Raw genomic sequence first — 18,290 nt, forward strand, 5'->3', positions numbered from 1 at the left:
TGTGTTTATCATATTCATGTTTGACTGAGAACCATTTTCCTCAGAGCGGAACTGCGGATATACCTCTTGCTTTGTTAGGGTTAGCTTTAGCTGTCAGCACTGTAGACCGGGTAGCATCAGCAAAAGAAATTTTTTTCCCTCACACTTCTGGGAACTGGAAGGTTGGCTTCTCTAAAGCTTCGTCTTTGGACTGTAGATGTCTGTCCTTTCCCTCTGTCATTCCCTCACTTCCTCCTCCGTTGACCTCATTTTAACTTCACTTCCTCTTTAAAGATCTCATCTCCAAACATGCCTGGCTCCATGAGATGCCCTGGGGCTAGGACTTCCCATAAACACAGGATTGGGGTGCAGTGCAGTCCCTCGTGGTGCCTTTAAACTGTTTATTTAATTAAAGACATGGTAGACATGACTGTTGAATTTTGTAGCCTGCTTCCCATAGGTTGGGTGAGAGCTGTATAGGGCTGTGTCTCTTACCTGCATGGGGGATCACCACCTCCTTTAGGATTTGTGTTTGACTTGTTTCAGAAATTGTTGAAGGAGACACAAAAGCCTTCTGCAAACCCAGCAATTACTTTAGATTAGGACTTGCACATACTTTTTGTAAAGGCCAGATTATAAGTATTTTCATCCTTGTAGGCCACACGGTCTCCATTGAGACAACCCTGCTATTATTTGAAAGCAGCCCCAGACAAAACAGAAGCAAATGGGTGTGGCCAATAAGTCTTCATTTATCAACACTGAAATTTGAATTTCTTTTCTTTTCCGACCACCTACAAATGTCAAAACCCATTCTTAATTCATGGGATGGACGAAGCCAGATCAGAACGTGCCACAGCTGTAGCTCATGACCCCTTTGCACTAGTGGCAGAACTCAGTCTTTCAGCTAAAAGGCCCTTAAAGGAGCCAACTGGAGTGGTTTTCCTCTGTCCATGTAAGTCTAAGGTGATTATCATATTTGATTTCTGTCATTTATCCCCATTTTCAGAATCCATGATAAAGAATTACTTGAAAAGCACATGCCATTCTTTTATCATTCTTTTAACCCTCAGCTACGGGCTAGGGGTTAAAGGACCCAGCATCATTCTCTGGCAGTTGGTGGAATTGTGGGTAGGGTTAGCATCAGAAAGTTTGGGCAGGAGCAGCAGAGGTTGAGTGTGAGAAGTGTTCCTCTTTGGGGAGCTGATTATTTGGGGAAACAGAGTGACTAATGTCCACTCTGTGGATGCGGGGAGTCAAATGACTGTGGGGGCAGGCTGTGTAGCCTTTCTCTCAGGATGAGGGTTAGCCGAGCGACGTTTCTTCCTCAGGAACCCCCTCACCCTCTGGCCTGTGCATTCCTCTCATAGCATAATATGTAGGGCTGTGGGATAGAGCCATTGCGTATTTCTCTCTCAGGTCCTGTGCAGGTGGCCTTCATTCTCAGGGTGTTGGCCTAAATACAGAATGGACCTCTCCTCCAGGGGGTCCTAGAAATGAGCTGCCTGCAAAGGCCAGTCTGGCCGGCCTTCTACATACCAGGTCCCTGGGGCTATTGTGTTTGATGTGTGTATAGTGATAGCCATGGACTCTGACCGGAAGACCAAGAACAGGTTGTCCCCAAACCAAAGGAACACGTCTCCCTCCCTGTGAAGCTGGCTGCCCTGAGGTCAGTCAGTACCACTTGCTGCTGTGTGTGTCAGTGTGAGCACCCGAAGAGGCAGGAAATTCAGAAGCAGGCATGGAGTTCTGGGAGCCATTTTCAGTTCTGCTGAGCAGCCCTTAGAAATACTCACCATCTACACGTTGCTGTGAGGCAGGAATGGGCTGGTCTCATGCAGAGATTCCAGAAGGAAATCTCAAGTGTCTTCCATGCACTGTAGGCCGAAAATACCCCCTTTCATGAATTTCCCTTCTAGGATGTTGTAGGCTGTAAATCAGGGTTCCAGAAAAACATTTTTGATGTACATGAAGTTGGACTTTAGTAGCTAAATTTTCACTTACAGAATCAAGATATAGAATGAAAATAGTAGACATTACTGTTCTGAAACTGTCCTCGCATGCAGTGTCTTTACCTTGATAGTCATCTTCAGTGAATAAAACCTCCAATTTAATGAAATGGCACTTTGAAGCTTTTAGCACTCCAAATCTTTGAATTATCTTATCTTGTTTAAGTTAATTTGCAGTGTTCCTTTGCTTTCAGTGCTTAGGAAAGTTCTGTTTCATTTCTAATTTCCTTGGGTTAATGCCAAGAGTTCTAGTATTTTTTTTAATGGAAGTATAGCATTCTTGCATAAAAAAATTGAAAATGGTTAAGTGCACTGATGATGAATTTTTCAGGAGAGCTTACCCTGTCAGCAGCAGCCAGGTGGAAAAGGAAGTAACTCAAATACTGGAAATTCCTGGGCCCCTCCAGTCTCTCGTAGGGAACTTCCACCAAGTGTGGTTGGTAGGTAATGATGCTTTCAAATAACAAAGGTTGGCTTTTTTCTATAATGAATTTTATATGAACAACAGGCACCCCTGCTTGAAGGTGGAGATCGTTCATTCATGCTGCTGTCCCAGCCAGGTTGCGGACGACTGCCTAAGAATTCATTCAGCTCCTCTGCAGCAGGTGGACGTTTGCATTCTTTCCAGCTTGAAACCATTGCCAGTAGTGCCTCAGTGGGCCAGTGTCTGCCCTGTAGGACGGGCTCCTGAGTGTCAGTCCCAAGAAGATCTGTGTGTGTGAACTCTTTCCTCACCAGCCTTTCCTGGCGAGGAAAAGTCTGTCCTGGTTAGGTTAGCCAGCCCAGCCAGTGCACGTTGGTGAAGGGCACTGTGGTTTTAATTTGTCTTCTTCTGATGATTAGACTAAAACACGTAAAGTGTGTTGGCTATTCCCTGGCTTTCTTAACTTTTTGCCTATTTCCTGTAGATTATCTCTGTTCCTCAGTGATGTGTGTGTGTGTGTGTGTGTGTGTGTGTCTGTGTAACGTGTACTGTTGTTACTCTAGTTACCTCTTCTTGCCCTTTAATTCCATTGATGTCATTTCATTAAGATACTCTTAATTTTAGTGTAATTCAAATTATGGTAGTTTTCCTTTTTGGTCAGTACATTTTTGTTTCCTGGTTTAAAAATCTTTTAAAAGGTGTTCTCTGGGCTTTTTTTTTTTTTTTTTAAATCTAGAACTAATTTTTATATAGAGTCTTCAAGATACTGATGATGTGTGTATTTGCTTCCTGGGACAAGTAACAAGTACAGCAAAACTTGTGTCTTGAAGCAGCAGAAACAGACTCTGGAGGCCAGAAGACCAAAGTTAAGGTGTGAGCAGGGTGGTGCCTCCTCTGAGGCTTGGCAGGAAGTGTTCTCTGCTTCATGGGGGTGGGGACAGGAAGTTCTTGAGTCCTCTCCTTGTTCCCAGATGCGTCTTCTGACTCTTGTCATCCTCAGCACGCGACCTTCTGCCCTACAGTGTCTGTGTCCATTTCCTTCTTGTTTTAGTTACAAAAAAATCCCACGGGATGCAGGACGTATAGTACCTCATCTGAACGTACAAGAAAGATGTCTAGTTTCCAAGTAAGGCTGCTTTATGAGGTTCTTGGAGGTCAGGATTTCAACATTGGAGAGCTATAGCTCAGCTTTACACCTTCAGGGAGCCCAGGCCTGTGGACTGACAGTCCGTCCTGTCGTCACATTGGCTGAGTGACACCTCCGTCTCTTTTGGACTTTTTTGTTCTGTTGATACTGCTTGAGCCTCTACCGTTCATGACTGCTTGTGACCACCGTTACTCCATAGAGAATCTCTGTGCCTGATGAAGTCTTCTTTCCTTTTTTATATCCTTTCAGTTCTTTGCATATCCTGATAATTTCTGTTTATTGATTCCTTTTAGAAAAGTAACATACTGGTTATCCTTTTTATTTAAAAATAAAGATTCAGTTGGTGAGAGAATTGACGTCTAAAACTTTGAGCACCACAGTCCTTCAGTCCTGGAGCTTGAGCAGAGCAAGCCCCACCCCCACATCCTGGTAAAGGCTTCGCTTTCCCCTGGACTTTCGTTAAAAGCAAGAAGGGACAGAAGCAAAGCTTCTGCTTCATACTCACAATTCACATCACTAAGGATTTTCCTCAGCTTTACTAAGCTTACCAGGGAGAGATTTAAATCGGTCTCATTGACTCCAGAGCTGGGCGAATCAAATAAGTACTTCAGAAACGCTGCCTTCGTGGGAGGCATGCTGTTTCAAAACATCCTCGGTTGGTTAACACAGGCTTGTGGTAAAGAGAAGGTCAGCAAGGTGTTGGCTCATTGGTGCCGTAACAGAGGATTTTAACATGGGCCGGGAGAGGCTGTGATGTGGGAGCAGGCTCGGAGGGAAGTGGATCTCTAACGGTCAGTGCCCTTAGAACCTTGGGCCTGGCAGACGCTCAGGGAAGGTGGAGATCACAGTGAAACCTTCTCTGCTGCACTTCTAATAAGGAGAATTCAGTATAAGCCTTGTGCACACGCACCTGAGCATGTGAATGTGTGTGCATGTGTATGTTTGTATATGTGTGTATGGAGGTGCAAATAAGGATGTATATGTGTTTGTGTGTGTCTCTGTGTGTGATAGATTGTGTGTCTGTATACTGGGTATGTGAGAGACTTGCTGGGTTCTGTACTAAAAACTAATTATTAAATTATAAGATACTTTTAGTATTCTAGCTGCCCTCAAGCTTGATGTGGTCACCGCTGACATCCAAGATTCTGTGTGATTAGCTGCTGTCCTCCATTTTGGGCTGCATGTGAAATTTTGCAGAAGTGCATTTCCCCAACCTTGCCAGGAGCACTCCAGGTTGTGTGTTTAGCCTGGGAGCCAGGGCACGTGCCCAGCAGGGGCACTTGATCAAGCAGTGCAGCGTCTCGAATCCAGACTAGATCGCAGGTCTTAGAAATAGCCAGACCTAAAGGGCAACTCGGCAGCAAAAACGATTGCTGTAAAAACAGTGTCTGCTTCTCGTTCTCACTCTACCTGCCGCCTGGGGTGATTTCAGCCCTAGGAAGAAAGATACGATTACTGCACACACGTATTTCATTCTAACGGGTTTTAGAGACTCAGAAAGTCAGCCTCACACTTGACAGTTAACGAATTGTTTCACCGACATTTACTTCATTTATTTCTAACCCCAAACGTGCGGAGTACCCTTGATTATTACAGAAGTAATAATAATAGGAACTTAAGTTTTCTTTGCCTGGGCATTGCCGGAGGTTATGGTGGTAGGGCAGCACTCCCTTTGGCTTAGACACACATTTGCATAAACAGCCCATGCCTGAGTGCCCACGGAGCCCCCAATCTGTACTTCCCAGTCTAATTTGCGAGCCACCGTCTCAGGAATCTAGCCTTGGCCTCACAGTGGCCAAGAGTGAGCTCTTTCCTGGTTTTGTGACGCCTTGCTCACAGTGGCTCTGTTGTCTCCTCTTGGTCCTTGAAATAAAAGGAGCAGCCGGCTTTTGTAATTTGACCTTCACATTCCCTTAGTCTGTGGTCAGTACTTCCTTCCTGCTGGCCCAGTGCCTCCCATGCCCTTCTCCTCTCTGCCTGCCTCTCCCAGGTCAGAAGACAACCACCACAGCCTTGCTTGAGTCCATACTGCTTATTGGAGGGAAGCCAGAATTGACAGGAGAGTTAGCCAGTGGGTCAGTGCGGCCTCCCCAAAGCACCTCATTAATTGTACCCCCTCACTCCCACCCAAAAAGGAGCAGGGGGGTCTACAGACAGTCAGAGTGGGCATGGTTCCCTAGAAACCCTTCCTGGCGCTGGCAGTGGATGGGGCCTGCTGGGTTCTTGTTTGTTTACTGTGTTAGTTGATCATCCGAAGCTCTGATTTTTTTCAGACCATTTGGCTACAGGTCTTCAGAGAATATTGTAGCTGGGAGGAGTCAGGCTGAGTTTTCAATCTTGTATTAGTATGTGCCTTTACTTCACACTACACAGAACAACAGTAGGAAGAAGGGAGGGAAGGGAAGGAGCTCACTGCCCCTCTCGGCCCTCACTCTTTGCTTTTTAAGAGCAGAGTTTGTGTTTAACAGTATAAATGGGTACTTGTTTTTGTTTTTGGTTTGGTTTTTACTTGCTGCCTTTATTTTATCTTGAGACAAAGCTTTTTAGTATGTCGCCCAAGCTGACATCAAATTTGTGTCAGCTTTTAACTGCCCCTCCCCCCTTCTGAGATTCTGTACAGGTGTGTGTGTCATCATACCTAGTAGTCATCAATTTTCTAGCAATGTCATAGACCCCACCGTTCCTGAATGGATGTGACTCAGTGACCCTGTGGGAGAGTCTGCTTTCCAGCCATTACCCCATGTCCTAGAAGAAACAACAGCTTTTGTCAGCCCCATTTTTTAACCTCTTTTTTTTGGAAAGCACCCCACTGTAAGAGAAACTGATACCCTTGTTACATGCACAAGACCAATTGATTTATTCAACCAGAAATCAGATGTTTTTGAATGCTTAGTGCATACTAGGTTCTCTTGAAAGACTGCTGCTGGGATCATAACAATGACCAAAAGAAAGTTCCTTCCCTTTGGATAAAGGTGGCTGATGTGTAAGGAACCAAGTATGGTAGCTAAGTACTTTGAAATTCATTGCACAGGATGCTGCTGGGACTGGGGAAGTTGGAAGTAGAGAGGAGGGCAGGAAAGAGAAAGCAGAGAGGGTCCAGGTCTACTACTGAGGTAGAAGCTGGGCAGCCATTCTGTAAGACAGTCAGTGTGCTCACTCCGAGAGAAGATTAATTCTTATCAGGCCGCCATAACACCCCCTCCCCCGTATCATTCCAAGCCCAGAATACCCCTCTCCCCAATGTGGCTAACAAGCTAGGACACACCAGAGATGTCGGTTGCCACAACTATACACAACCCCTACACGTGAATCAAGATTATACTAAAGCCATATGTGGTTCTGTGTAGTGGCCAGTCTGTTTGCTTTTCTCAGAAAGGTCTTTACTGAGAGCCAGCAACATGGGCAAGGGTCTAAATGCCTGCATGAGATACTTCCCTCTGATCTTTTCCAGGGCTCCCCACTACCCACCCACCCAATCCCACAATTAACTGGAGCAGATCCAGAAACAGACTCAGAGAGCCTCAAGCTCTTCCTCTTTACCCTTCAGTAATTACATATCTTTCCTATTGGAGGCCAGGGCTGAGCAGTTAGTCTCCCATTGTCTCTGCAGGAAATGACATCCATGTGACTTCTTGGGAAAAGGCAACTGTTGACCACTCCGTTTAAGATAATTTGGAAAGTGCTCAGCATTTCCTCTAGAAGATGGAGTCCAGCTGACTTGGAAAGGTTTTGGAAAAGCACAGATGAGAGGCCGCCGTCATAACCAGGGCACTAGTGGGTCAGTTCCCCAAATAGAATGAATCTCTGCACAGAGTTGCCCTGAGCTCTTCCCAACACTGAGGCTGCCACTCTCTCCCTTCTATGCCGTTTATTTGCGAGGTATCGAAACTCCACTCAAGGAGAACTAACCAATGAGGAGTGCATAAGGAACTCAGAGGTGCTTTGGTCAGCTAGACTGTGCTTCCCTGTCCAGAACCAGCCACAGCCCCAGGCTGCATTATTCCGGGCATCACACGCACACAGCACTGGACAAACAAAGCTTCTCCCGGAAGAGCGGGATGCTCCTAGTCAGGCAGTCTTGTCTCACGTTGGGCTGCATGTTTATTTTTGACTCGGTCATTGTTAAGGGTCTTGTGGGTCTCTTGAGTTAGAGCCTCTCCTACCTTAGTATACGCATCGATCACCCGGGAAAGCTTGGTTTGAGAGCCGCCTCAGGGCTGATACTCCCGAGAAATGTCCAGGAGACGCTCATGACGGTGGGTTGATGTCCCGCAAAGCTTTAAACCATTCAGATGCCCCACCCCCACTGGGGTTGGTGCCCCCCTGCTCCCGAGGCACAGTGGCTGGGGAAGAGTATGTGAGGGCTCCCTTAGGAGGAAGAAAGCAAGGATAATCCTGCACTGAGGAGAGCTGTACCTGCTCACAGTGTGTATTGAGAATGTTGCCTTTAACTCAGAAGTCACACCCAGCCTCTGCTGTATCTCAGAAACAGGAAGTACACGGGGGTGTGTGTGCACTGTTGTGTGGGCGTACCCATTAACGCTGAAGATGCAGCAGACTAAACCTCCCCCTTACTCATCCTTCAGTTAGTTTTTACCGGTAACTAATACATACCAAATTCTAATGAGATGGCAGTAAATGTGCTGAGGTATAGAAAAGGTCACGTGCCAAGTCCACCTCTTGTTCTTTGGTAGATAGCTCATCAGCCATGGGAGTTACTGGAGAGAAGAACACTCTGCCGTGTGGCCTGAGAGTCACTTGACATGATGTTAGGCGTGAAAAGTACTGCCAGTGGTAAATTTCTGCCAAAGCAATTGGTCACTGTGCCCTGTTTACTGATTCTCAATGGAGAAAATCATTATGCTTTTCTTCATTTGAAAAGGAAGATTTTTGTTTGTTTTTTGACAAAAGATAACACAGTCATCCCTTACTGAAGGTACTTAGCTAAAAAGCATAACGTGAAAAAAATAAACAAAAAGCATAATATGGACATCACGAGTCTGATTCATCACAGATGCCGTACGGCTTGGAATGAAGGATGTGGCCAGATGTTAAGCTGACCTACCTGAGGCCATCACGAGTGGTTGTCATCTCTGGTCTCATATGCAGAGACACCACGGCTGGGGAAGTTCTATGGGATTTCACCCACTTGTCTGTTTACCTACCCCAGCACCACAGGTTCACATCTGTGTGATTGACAGGAGGTCAGATCTTGATCCAGTTTTCCAGTGGGTGCCAAGTGGTGCTAGCTGGCCTCACCAGCATGGCTTCACCACCCTTTTTATGCAAGACCCTGTGTGTGTGTGTGGGGGGGGAAGATTCCTAGCTGCTCTGGACCAGCTGAGGAAAGCCGCTGGACTTGATTCTCCAGGAAAGCAAGGGATCATCCTCATCTCGTAGGCATCAAGGGTGTTACTTATCAGCAAATACTCGAACAGCTGGTCTGTTCTCAGAGACCTGTCAGTCAGTGACACTGATAAGCATCCAGTCTCTAAAAAGACGAGGACATTTTGTTGCCTAACTTCAGTCATTTACATTCTAAATATAGAATCCTGAGGTGGCCATCTACACATTCAGGACCTCGCAGGCTGCCAACGGGAGATGAGATAATATTATTATTAGCCAAGCTTGTACAGTCAGTGTACTTAATCACTGATTGATTCAGACAGTGCTGATGAATGCCTCCCTTACCATGCTGGTGATAGGGGAGGGTGTTATAAAAAAAAGAAAAAAATGAGGCTCTCCCTTACAAGTGAAAATGCCTAAAACTTAAAATATGAAGTATTATATCAAAATATAATTTAAAAGACTAGAAAAACAAAAATTTAAGGTAATACTAAATTAGGAAAATCAAGAAAATGAAAGATAATGAAAGTGAGGAGAGGCTTCAGTCTGGTATTCTTGGCCCAGCAAGGACCGAGACCGTGGCTGGAACTCAAGGTTCAGGAGACCTAGTGGGGAAGAAGACTACTCATTTTACTTACCCCTGAGTGGAAAGCCAGCATTTCTTTTTGTTATATAATATGTTTATCTTTGTCTAGAAAGAATGTGAATAGAATTGTGACTATTTATGTTATATTATAATTAAGAGCATCCTGAGTTACCATTTTTCATTTAAAGATACTTAATGTCATTTACTTTAGATTTTTGCAGGAAAATCATTTAACTGTTGAAGAAAGTCCATCTCAACTTTGTTAGGTGTTGGATTTAGTTTTTGGGTTTTTTTTTTTTCTGTTTGTTTAGTTTTGTTTTCTTTGTTTTGTTTTTTGAGACAAAGTCTCACTATGTAGCTGTTAAATATTTTGATAACTAAATTTGGATGAATTTTACTTCTTTTAAATACTGTGCATATCATATGTTAATTTCAAGTAATTAAAGATATTATACTCTTAACAAACAAGCAATAACGATAAAAATTCCATTCAGAATTTTTAAAAAATTCTGTAGACTGACATAGTTCAGAAAGGCGGATAACTCTGGCCTGAAAGAATGCCTGGGCCTTCCTCCTACTGTCAAGGATGGGGCACATGGAGGCCAGGAAGGGCACTTCCTGCCTGGTTGAGAAGACACAGAAATAAAGCTGAGACAAGTATGAGTCCAGGCTGACGGAATCTCGCATACTAACGTGGGGGTGACGGGACGTGATAGAAGGCTTATTTTCTGAAGAAGAATACGTGTGAAAGGTGTTTGGAAAATGCTTTGCAGAGCAGGGCGAGTGTGTGGAGAGGGGCAAACTGGAGGCTGGCGTGGGTTTTCTGCAGGCAAGGCACGATGCAGACCAGGTGGAACTTCAGGAGAGGAGGAGTGAGTCCCAGCCCGGAAGCCGGCTCAGCAGCAGGTCTGGGGCCTGGAGTGCAGCAGAGGTGAAAAGCCTTGTTAGGTCTCAGGTTGGGGCAGTGAGGACCATGGCAGCCAAAGCCTACACTCCTACTGCACTTACTAGTGCCTGCTGCTGTGCCAAGCCTTTGTGTGTCCTCTGTGCGATGACGTTGACGCAGTAATGGTGACACTGTGAAGTCAGTTACCACAGCTCCTATTTTACAGAGGCTGAAGCGAGCTAGGCTGAAGAAGACAGAGGGAGTAGCCTGGGACCTCCCAGAACTAGGCAGAGGGGAGAGTGTTATGATAGAAAGGAGAGGCATTGGCTCAGGGGAAAATGTTGCCAGTGTAGTCTCAGGCGTTTCCCCACTGTTCTCTTAACTTTGGTTGTTTTCAAGGATTGGAGATTCCTGTATTTGTAAGTGCAGTTTCTGATTGATTCAATTGCTTACTGTTTTGTTTTGTTTTCCCCTCATTCGTGTATGCTAAGATGATTTGTAAATTGGTTTCATTTTCCTGTGCAAAGCCAGGGGGCAGCTGGTAGGGAGTTGGCTGTGTGGATGGGTACCCCAAATGGCGAAGAGGCACAGACAAGAGAGCACCAGGTGGATTAAAGCGGATTGTGAATAAGGTGTTTATTTGTATTGTTTTTTCAGAGTCAGTCCTCCCGGTGGTTTAGAAGACATGTGGTGTATATAAAGTTGGTGATAGTTGGTGGAAATTTGGGTAAGTGCTGTCACGTTCATTTCTAACACGTTGAGTTGTAAAATGGTGTGAAGAGGGGAGGCCCACGCCCTTCCCTTGTGCATCTTTCGGACCTGCTCTAAACTTCAAGTGGAAGTGTTTAGTTAAGTGTGGCACCAAAGCAGTGTTTTCTAACAGTAAGCCATTTTTCTTGTTAAAAACGAATGTTACTGAGTGATACGGATTTTGGGGGGGGGGGAGCTCAAATGCGGGGCCTGGGACACCCTTGGCGATTTAGTTTATGTTTAGGCCAGCTATATAATAGGAGTAATAAACGCACCAGGTAGAAGAACATCCTCTCCAAAATTAGGAGTTGGAAATAGCCTGTGTGTTGAAATGAGAGAGAGGTTGGCTACATGAAGAATGGGAAATGAATGGAAGGGAGCAGCGCAGTGCCCTGGGAGCTTGCCTGCCCTGGGAGCTTGCCCTAGGCTGGGAGAAGTAACTGCAGAGGCCAAGGAACGCAGTCAGGACTTGACTGCTGGTCGTGCGTGAGGAGGCAGTCTTTGGAGTCAGGGGATCTAGGTTAAATGCTTTGTCTTATGACCTCTCCAAGTCCCAGGGCCTTCTGTAAGTGGTGGCCTTTAATATTTCCTGCGTCACGGGGAGGTTGTGGGAATGAGTGAGCCGGGTAGTGCTGGGGCCCAGTAGTTGCTTCACAGCAGCCATGTCTAATGGTGGAGCCTCATTTGGGAGCCACACTTGCCACTGAAGATAAACAAGCCACTCAGAAGGTGCATGTTTCCAGCAGGAAGACTTGAGAGATGACTTGTTCACACACATGATTTCCCAGGGGTCAACACAGCAATTTCTCCATCATTTACTCCATAATGAGCTATGGGTCTATGGGTCCCCCCACCCCCCATGACTTAGGCCTCCTTCTGGAGCCCCTGGAAGCCCGCCCTCAGACAAGCACAGCTAACTTGGCTTCCCTTCCTGTCATCTTTGCAACCTTGTGAGGTGGCATCCTTTGAGCTTTTGGTTAAAATACTATTGATACCCTTTTCATTCATGTTAGTAGGAAGGGACATGAGTGAGGAAAACGATCCTTTTGTATGGTCTTTTACTTTCAAAGCTTCCTTTTGATTTTACTACCCAATTATTGAACCAACAGTTGGCTTTGGGTTGAAGCCTTTAACTGTGTTGGTGCTGCAGAGAATGCTAACATTAAGGTCACTTGTCTGTTTTGTGAATAAAGGACATGGCCATGGCCTCAGGAGGTCTCTATGGTAATCTCTAAAGAGCCAAAAAGTCTCTTCAGCAAAATGTCTAACCAGGAGATGTATGTCTTCTCAGAGATAAGGAGATTGCCTATGGCTGCTTGCTTGTGTGTAAAACAGTGAGGCTGGAAGGGAGTAGGCCCGCTGTTCTCTAGCCCTCAAGGGAAGTATTGTTTATAACACTATCAGATTTATTTCAGAATAACCAGAAAAAGAACACAAAAGTCCCAAGCTTGTAGAAGTATTTTCTTTTGAGGCATTGGGAATGCTTGTTCTGGTTTGATCATTAGACACTGTATATGCACATTAAATCATTGTGCTGAACCCAGATGTTTGTCTTAATGAAAAATAAAATAATAAACAATTAGGGGACACAAGGGAATTGTTTGAGAAGAGTGATCATATTGTTCCATATCTTAATCGTGGTGCTGTTTACACAACTGTGGGCTCTTGTAGAAACTCGCAGAACCGTACAGTGAAGAGACTGAATTTTGTTGTATGTGAATGAAAGACGGAAAGAGTGCGCTCTGAGACAGAGGACAGTTACCTCAATTTGTTAAAAAGAAAGTGGCGTGAGGGAGAGTGGAAAGAAAGAGAAACCGCCTACTCCTTACGTTGGACTGTGTGTGGGACAGCGACCTAGGCTGAGCCCTTTCTGCCACCACAGCGTGGGGCCCACGGAAGTGATGTGATAAGTACCTGAGTAGCACTGCACCTGCCACTCTTCATTTCTAGGAGGTCACCGCAGCGTCCCACGTGCCAGTCCACCATGCTTAGATGATTCCCTTCCTCGGCCACCCTCTCTCCTGTGCAGCCAACTACCCCCTTGCTGTATGTTCTTTCCCTCTAGGGTTCTGTCCGTGGGCTGCCCCATCCCACGAAGCTCTTGGGAGAGGCCCCTGCTTTACAGTTCCCCCTCTTGCCCGTGCCCAGCGCCGAAGCACTGTGACTGCCAGGATCTGGCTGGGAATACCTCACCTCTGTAGATGTTAGTGAATACCTAAACTCCCTCCCATCCATCACTCTCAGTACCGAGCACCTCGCTACGGGTTGCACAGCCTTCCTGGTGAGTGCTCCTCAAAGAACAGAGCTCTTGAAAGGAGGTGAGCAGTTCAGGAGCTCAGAGGAGCAAGTGTGTGTTCCCCTGTGTCCGGAGGAGAGCCAGTTGTGGCACTTGTAGCTGAGGCAGTGGGAGTGCTATGTACCACTCTTGTGAGGTACAGACGAGTTCTCAGGTTCTGATTCATTATTAAGAGTCAAGAAGTTTAAGATTCTTAAAGCTGCAACTTGTGAATACATTTGAGAAGCCAAGATTCTTCCTCATCTCTGGGCCATAGCAGGATGAAAGATGAATCACGGTGCTTCTCATCTGGGGTCACCTTGCCTTCCTAGAGGATATTTGGTGATGTCAGAGATGTTGCTAAATGCTCCGCAACAACTAGAACTACACATGTGCACACACCCAGAAAATGATCCCAGATGTCAGTGGTACTGAGGCTGAGAAACTGATGTTGGAGCCAGTAACATGTCTAAAGTGCCTGTTGGTGTAAGAGTTTTTATTTTAAAATCTAATTACACACACACACACACCTAAAAAGGGCTCAGAATACACAGGCCTGCGATGGCTCCTACAAGCTACCTCCTTTGTTACTCCTGACTCCAAGCAAAAGTGGACCTAAATTAATTCAGACAGACAAGGCATGCTGACTGATGGCCCACAGGAGGAAAGAGAGGTTCTCACAGTGTGACCTCGGCATCCACACAGAAGGGGCCGTGTTCTGCACTAGCTCCCGGCCTCCTTGGTTTGCTTGAGTTCAGATGAAATGGCTCTGCAGTCCGAGCTGGTCCTGCATTTTGAATCAAGGGTAGTGATTCTGGTCTGATGGAAGTGTGCTTAGGGAGGAGAGGGGTCTCATTATGGATGATTGCGATCCAGTGTTTGGTACCCAGGACTGCTTATGTGCATCCATTTGCTAGTGACACAGCAGTCTGGCCTAAGTGTCAGTTGCTGAGCGCTTTCGTGGTCCAGTATGGCTGCATTTGCTGAAGCTGGTAGATAAAAGCAACGTATGTCAAGCTGTGATACAGGACAATCCTCTTGAAAAGACTTCACTTAATTATGGGTCCTATTTTGGGAGGGCCACTGTGCTTTTTGTGTGGCATATTTTAGGTCCTACTAACCCAGCTTCCAGGCCAGTAACATCTCCCAGAAAGGGTGTGGTATACGCAGAGGACATGGATATGTTCTTACCAAAACCTCTGGCCTGGTCTTCTTTCGGCTTTATGATTCCTTCTTTCCCTTTCTTCTATTTTTTCCACACACATGAATACGGTGGAAATGTGCTCTGGAAAGCCACAGGAAGGCTGAAAGCCTTGTGTCAGATGGCCAGGCCCAGAGGTTGAGGGACTTCGTGCTGTCAGCCCATGTCTTTAAGATGAGTGGAACTCGGAGGGATGTACAGAAGTCCTGAAGGTGAACAGAGTTGAAAGGGACCATAAAAACACTGTGCTTTATATGGGGTAAGTGTCTACAAGGAAACTGTTCAGTTATGGCTTCAGGTCCACCAGACCCCTGCCCTGGGTCATCTCAGAGCATCATGGTCCAGAGTGGGTATCTGTTTTCTCTCTTGATCTACCAGACACATCTTTAACCGACTCTGCCTCCTGTTCACAGCCTCTTGTGGCCTCACTACTCTGCTAGTACATGGGGATCTCAGCCCGAGAAAGAGGCCAGGACTTTCTGCTCGGTCAGCATTTTCTACGCCTAATTAAAAATGATTGATAAAGGGAGAAATCACATAGCACAATGAAATCAGCTTGTCTTTTACATGATGTGAAGGAGCAGAGAAATGGACAAAAGGGGATACTTTTGCAACCCCAAGCACTAACCAGTCCCGAGGGCTGAAGCACTTTCCTTGAATCCTGAATCGTGAAGGCCAGAGGAGAGCAAGAACCAACCATGAGTAGGGTTGGAGGCAGCCTTTTACCAGAGGTGTTTCTAGAAAGGGACCAGGGTGAGGTTTGTTTTACAGTGGCGCGTCCTGGGTCCCTCCTGCTAGGCCTGGCCTCCTGCTAAGAGGCTCTCTAGAAGGTCTGAGAATCCCTGCCCTGTCTCAGCTTTTGCTTGGAGCTTACACTTCAAGAGACTTGTGTGTGCTGCAGTCTGACCCAGCCTCTAAGATTCCCTTTCAAGAGATATCTAAGGCAGGCACAGTGATGCACGCCTGAGATCCTAGCACTCAGGGAGGCAGAGGCAGGTGGATCTCTGTGAGTTCGAGGTATACAAAGTGAATCCAGAACAGCCAAGGCTACACAGAAAAACCCTGTCTCAAAAAACGAAAATTAATTAATTATAAAAAAGATGTCTAAAGTAGTCACTTTGAAAACCAACCTGTGTATAGGAGGGCAGGGAGCCATCGTCTTCCTTGTGTTACAATCCTGATAGCTGAAGTCATCCACAACCGTCCTTTTATCACCTGTTCACCGAGACAGGTGTCATTTTCACTCCAGGAGAGTTTTGGCAACACCCTGAACCAGATTCCATGAAGTGGCTTCCAGGATGCTGCCTTGCCCATGGCTTTGCCATCTGCCCCCACGCTATGGCACACGCCATAATGTGGTTTTAATCTGTAGCAACACGTAGAAGCCCCAACTGCTCACTTCCCCAGGGGAGGTATCTTCAGACTCGGATTTCAGACTCGGAAGCTGTCATGTGTGCTAGTGTTTGGCTGGTTTGAAAAGTCTGTAGTGGAACCACCTGGGATCCAGGTGGCCAGCCCCGCCTCGGCTTCGCCGGTGAGGCCGTGTGTCTGGATGCCATTCAGATGGCTCTTCCAAGTTTATAAAGAGCTGCAAAGCATTTGATCCTCCCAAACTAGTTCTTGGATGATGGGGAGTCATATCAGCAGATAAAATCGGAGGCTCCTGAGTTTGCCTGTCTAAGGCGGGGGCATTTGGTAACTTGTGGGAGTGTTTGTTGTCCTCTGAAGAGTTGCAGGCACTGTCGACAGGGAGTTGGCCTTCAGAGCCTGGGAAAGATGTGGCTCCGTCATGGCATCTACAGCACCGTGCTTAGAAGCACGGCTCGGTGCTGTATGACCAACACACGGTGGAAGCAGGTGCACACTCACAGTCGGAATCCAGGTGCCCTTAGCCGTCTGGGTCGAAGGCTCATGGAGGTCCTCAAATGCTAGACATGGGATCCAGGCGACAGTTGTGCAGATTGTACGTTGTAGCTCGTGCACCAGGACTCAGCACAGCACGCTGTTCGTGGGCACAGATTCACTGACACCCGAGGCATGGCTCATCAATCCCTGCACCTGCCTTCCCATCATGGCCCAGCACAGGAGAATGGACACTTGTTTGGAGGAAGATATGAGTCCAGTAAAATGCTCTGCCTACAGACTTTATCTAATCTTACCAGCTTGAAACTGTCCTGATAAGGCTGGAGAGATGGCTCAGTGGTTAGAAGGATTTCTTTGCACTTCCTAAGAAAGCATCCTGATAGAGATGTAGGTGTCAGCATCCTGAGTTTGGGATTTGGTCTGAGGCTTCATCCTGCCTCTAGGATTAGCACAGCTTGCTGACAGAGCATTGCTTAAGGTTTGGTTTGGGTGTCTGCCAGCAAGGAAGCTAAAACAACAGCATGTTGGCTTGAATGAGCACGTGCAAAATTTGTTAAAGTGATAAAATGAAATACTGAGTGACAGTCCATGAGGGGAAGTTGGCCTGCATGTCAGAGTAGACAGCTTCTCACAGGGGGAGGTGATGATATTATTTGCTCCGACCCCACCTTCATCTGTGTTTGGAGGTTGTTTGGTTGCCTTTCTTCCCCAACTTTTAATATTACTATGTTTAACTATGTCTCTTTCTGTGTCTGTGTGAGTGGCTGCAGGTGTACAGAGGCCAGAGCTGTAGGATCCCTTGGAGCAGCTGGAGTTACAGGTGGTTGGGAGCCACCTGATGTGGGTGTCAGTACTAGAACCCAGGTCCTCTGGAAGAGCAGAGCATGCTCTCAAATGCTGTGCCATCTCTCCGGCACCCCAACGTTTTATGTTTGAAAACAGTGTCAAACCTACTGGTCAGTAGAATAAGTGGTTAAACAAACCCCTATAATCCTTTTACTTAAAGTTACCATTTGTTCCATACTTAGTGTATTTACTTTATTCTCTTCCAATCATACATAAATGTTACATATAGCTTACTTGCTTTCTGAGCCAACTAGAAAGAGCAAATGTCTCAATGTTTCAGTTCTAATTATTATGCCATGTCTAACCTAAGAAAGACAGCACTCTTCTGTGTCACAATACTGTTTATTTACTCCAGCATAGTATTCCCAAATCCCAATCCCTCTTCGAATTTCCCCATCTACCCAACCCCTCCCCCTATTTTTAATGTTTTGAGATGAGTACACCTCACTGTGAGGCCCTGGCCAGCCTGAAACTCAGTATTTAGATTGAGGTAGCCTCGAATTCACAGAGCTCTGCCTGCCTATGCCTCCCAGGCACGCCACACTCTGGTCTTACCTATTTCTTCATGGGGTGATTTAACCTGTTCCTCTCTTCCTGAAAAGCATCAGCTCTGGAGGGTTGTTATTAAAATAGAGATTACACAGTTTTCAGGAGGAATGTGTCGTAAGTGCTGTCTTGTGTCTAATAGGACGCCACGTCACATGGCAAGCGATGTCAACTTGTTTTCTGTCCTTGGTGCAGATCCTGGCCTTCTCTCCTCTGGTGGTGTGTCTGGATAATCTTTGCTTGGATCTGTAGTTATTTTGGAAGAAAAACTGTGATGTTTTTTGTTCTTTCTTGTCCTGAGCTCTTTGCATCATATGATAAACACCTTCATGTTTGATTTCTGTGGTAGTCAGCTAGATTTTATTATAATAATAGATTGTACTACAGTTTTCTCTCTTGTCTTCAGGGATAAAAAGGGAGGAACTTCCGCAGAGG

At 46.1% G+C, this 18,290-nt stretch overlaps 1 protein-coding gene across 8 annotated transcripts in view; it reads left to right on the forward strand.

Moving 5' to 3' along the window:
• Fyn (FYN proto-oncogene, Src family tyrosine kinase) overlaps positions 1-18,290 on the forward strand; it is a 197,793-nt gene that overhangs the window by 74,469 nt on the left and 105,034 nt on the right. For 5 of the 8 annotated variants that reach the window (XM_060373354.1, XM_021657251.2, XM_021657249.2 and 2 more), the window contains one exon: positions 11,032-11,101. The exons of the other annotated variants lie outside the window; for them this stretch is intronic. In XM_060373354.1, coding sequence (XP_060229337.1) covers positions 11,032-11,101 — 70 coding nt within the window. The remainder of the gene's footprint in view (positions 1-11,031; positions 11,102-18,290) is intronic. 8 annotated transcript variants of the gene reach the window in all.

This window comes from Meriones unguiculatus, chromosome 20 (genome assembly GCF_030254825.1).
Source record: "Meriones unguiculatus strain TT.TT164.6M chromosome 20, Bangor_MerUng_6.1, whole genome shotgun sequence".
Classification (NCBI taxonomy): Eukaryota; Metazoa; Chordata; class Mammalia; order Rodentia; family Muridae; genus Meriones; species Meriones unguiculatus.